This window comes from Pterocles gutturalis, unplaced genomic scaffold (genome assembly GCF_000699245.1).
Source record: "Pterocles gutturalis isolate BGI_N339 unplaced genomic scaffold, ASM69924v1 scaffold5283, whole genome shotgun sequence".
Taxonomy (NCBI): domain Eukaryota; kingdom Metazoa; phylum Chordata; class Aves; order Pterocliformes; family Pteroclidae; genus Pterocles; species Pterocles gutturalis.
In genome coordinates this window covers 53,885-56,481 of record NW_010122809.1, presented here as the reverse complement: position 1 = coordinate 56,481, position 2,597 = coordinate 53,885, and the positions used below count along the sequence as shown (strand labels likewise).

The window sequence follows — 2,597 nt, the reverse complement described above, 5'->3', positions numbered from 1 at the left end:
GGGGGTAGTGTGAAGGGGCTACAGGTGGGACGAGCCCTCCCTCTGCCTGCCCAGGGCTGAGCCCCCGCCCGGGGGAGCCCGGGGCTGAGCTGTGCAGCCCGTGCCTCTGAGCAGTGGGGTTCTCCTCCTTCCAGTCCCTCTTTGGATGCTGTTGGAGGGCTTTGTGTGCTGTCAGCCCTCATCCCTTGTGCCAGATTATCATTATTATTGTTATTATTATAATTACTATTTCTCAATTTGTTGCCCCCTCTCCTCCTCCCCTTTTAATTTTCAGAAGTAAATCCACCTCCTTGCTGAATTCAGCTGGAGGTTCCTAGAGCTCAGCTTTTCCAGGGTGGGCGTGTGGTCCTGACTGACTTCTGCCTGCCAGTGTGTAAAAGATAATGATCCTCCTCTGAGAGATTAAAAGAAAAACATCTCAGTCCAGATGTATTCTGTTTCCTGTGAAAGAGGAGAGGTGGTTATGTGTGTCCCAGGTGTCCTGAGGAGGAATTCAACAGTAGTTTGGAAGTGTTTGGGTAGAAAGTGCAGGGGTTTGCTTTTTAAAAAAGGTTACTTTGTTACCTGTAGAGAAAAATATTTATCCTTTTTGTGTCTTACAGGCTCATGATGGCTTTTGGTATCCAAAGTTGTCCATTTGTTGACTTTTTTTCCCCAAAAGCTGATTTTTCTGGTTTAATTTGCAAGTGCGATACAGAATGTGGGTACAAAATGAAGTCCTGCCAAAGCCTTTATCCTACAGAGACCTGTCTGATTTGAACAAATGTGGTGTGAGAGAAGGGGAGGCAGGGTTAGTAGCCTTTGCCTTGTGTGGCTAATGTTACATGAATCTTTATTTTCCTTCTTTAAAAAGATGGAAGATTGTTTGGCAAAAAAAATGGAAATCACTGTTTCAGAAGCTGAAAAACGGACTGGGAGGAATGCCATGAACATGCAAGAAACGTACACTGCTTACCTCATTGAGACAAGGTGGGTGATGAGAACTCACTCTTGGAGTACGTGGATGTGCCATTCTAAACAGGTTCTCTCTCCTTCCCACAAAAAATATTAAGTACAGTTGATGAGAGGATTTAGTTTGTTTATGATTTGTTAAGTGATTATCAGCCTACTCTGGAGGTTCTTTTCCCGTGAAAACTTGGCATCCGATCTCCAGTTCAATGTTAATGCTGGTGTTGTGTAACTGTGTACTGTGATTCTTCTTTTGGAGCTAGATGGAAAAATGTGTGCTTGAAAGATGTTGCTTTAATGTGGTGTCAGAACTGCTTCGTTACTTGTTAGACATGGATTGGATAAATTTTTATGTATATACTTATGAGATTGTACGCACAACTTGTATGCGTGAGAGGTTGTGCAGTGTGGTCTTAAGTAATGGTTAGGCTTATTCAGCATCACAAGAAAATAAAGAAGTCTCATGACTTATGTCATGTGGTCAATATTTACTGCTCTACTACGACTTCAAGTGTTTTGCTTGATCTGATCACCACATACTCCTTGTAGATGCTTTAAGGGTTAGGGTTAATTAACTGTTTCCTTCCTTCTACTATGAGCTTGAACTTTTGCTGGAGAGCTCATTGCTTTCAGTCTTCTTGTGTTAGCAAGATTACAAGTATGGTAAACACGCTTGGTACCACAAAGACAACTTGCAATTTTAAGTATTGAGTAGCAAACAAAGGTTTAAAATATCTGCTAACTTATAGTTACTTCCCAAACAGTCACAGTTGACTTGTATTATGCAGGGTCATATTGCTCAGCTGAAGCAAGGATTTCAACATCGGACTTTATTAGGAGTTTTTTTTCTTTCTCTTCTTTACATTAACGGTTTTAACCTTTGGGCCTTGCCTCAGGAATGATCTGCTGTACAGATAAAACCTTCTGAAACAAAGCAGTTGCATTTTGCAAAGGCTCTGAAGAGTTCAAATAGTAATACTATAAGTCTTCTAGTTACTAGTTAAAAGGTTTTTTAACTTGTTTAACTGATGAAGGGACACACCAGACACCCTAACTGCAGACCTACTGGGATACATTTACCATGTTTTGCTAAACTTCAAGAATAAAATCCAAAGCAGACCTACATTATATTTTCAAATATTATATCTCTTTGGCAGTTGCTCGGATGTTTAAAAACATACTTTTACAGTGTATTGATATCGAAGATCACATCTTCTCACATGAGTAGTGTTATTTTTCTTTTAATTATATTATTTTTCTTTTAATTATATTTTTGAAGGAAAAGAGAAGAAAATCAGAATCACTGGTGTCTAACTGTGATGTGAAGTGTACTCTGGGGGCATCTTTATGCAGCCCCAGAACATGCTGACCACATCTCCTTTCCCAGTCATCCTTACCTTACTTTAGACTTGCTCCTGCTGGTATTTCCCAGTGGTTCTTTCACAGTGGCAAAACTGTATTTTTGCTGCCCAGATTGCTTTCTTTCATTAAGATTTGTTTTATTCTGTGGTCAGCAAATACCAAGACCAATTACATGTTTGTCACAGAACTATTGAAAATGCAGGTTTGTCACATCTCTAATAAAATAGGTTCTCTATTCCTTTTGCTGAGAAGGCAAAATTTCTTGTATAAATATAATTGCTGGCTAT

At 39.7% G+C, this 2,597-nt stretch overlaps 1 protein-coding gene across 1 annotated transcript in view; it reads left to right on the top strand.

Annotated features, from left to right (window-relative positions):
- Nucleotides 1-853: 853 nt before the first annotated feature.
- Nucleotides 854-2,597, top strand: part of SNX4 (sorting nexin 4) — a 32,554-nt gene continuing 30,810 nt past the window's right edge. Inside the window, exon 1 of the mRNA XM_010077639.1 lies at nucleotides 854-969. Within this exon, the coding sequence (XP_010075941.1) occupies nucleotides 854-969 (116 nt within the window). The remainder of the gene's footprint in view (nucleotides 970-2,597) is intronic.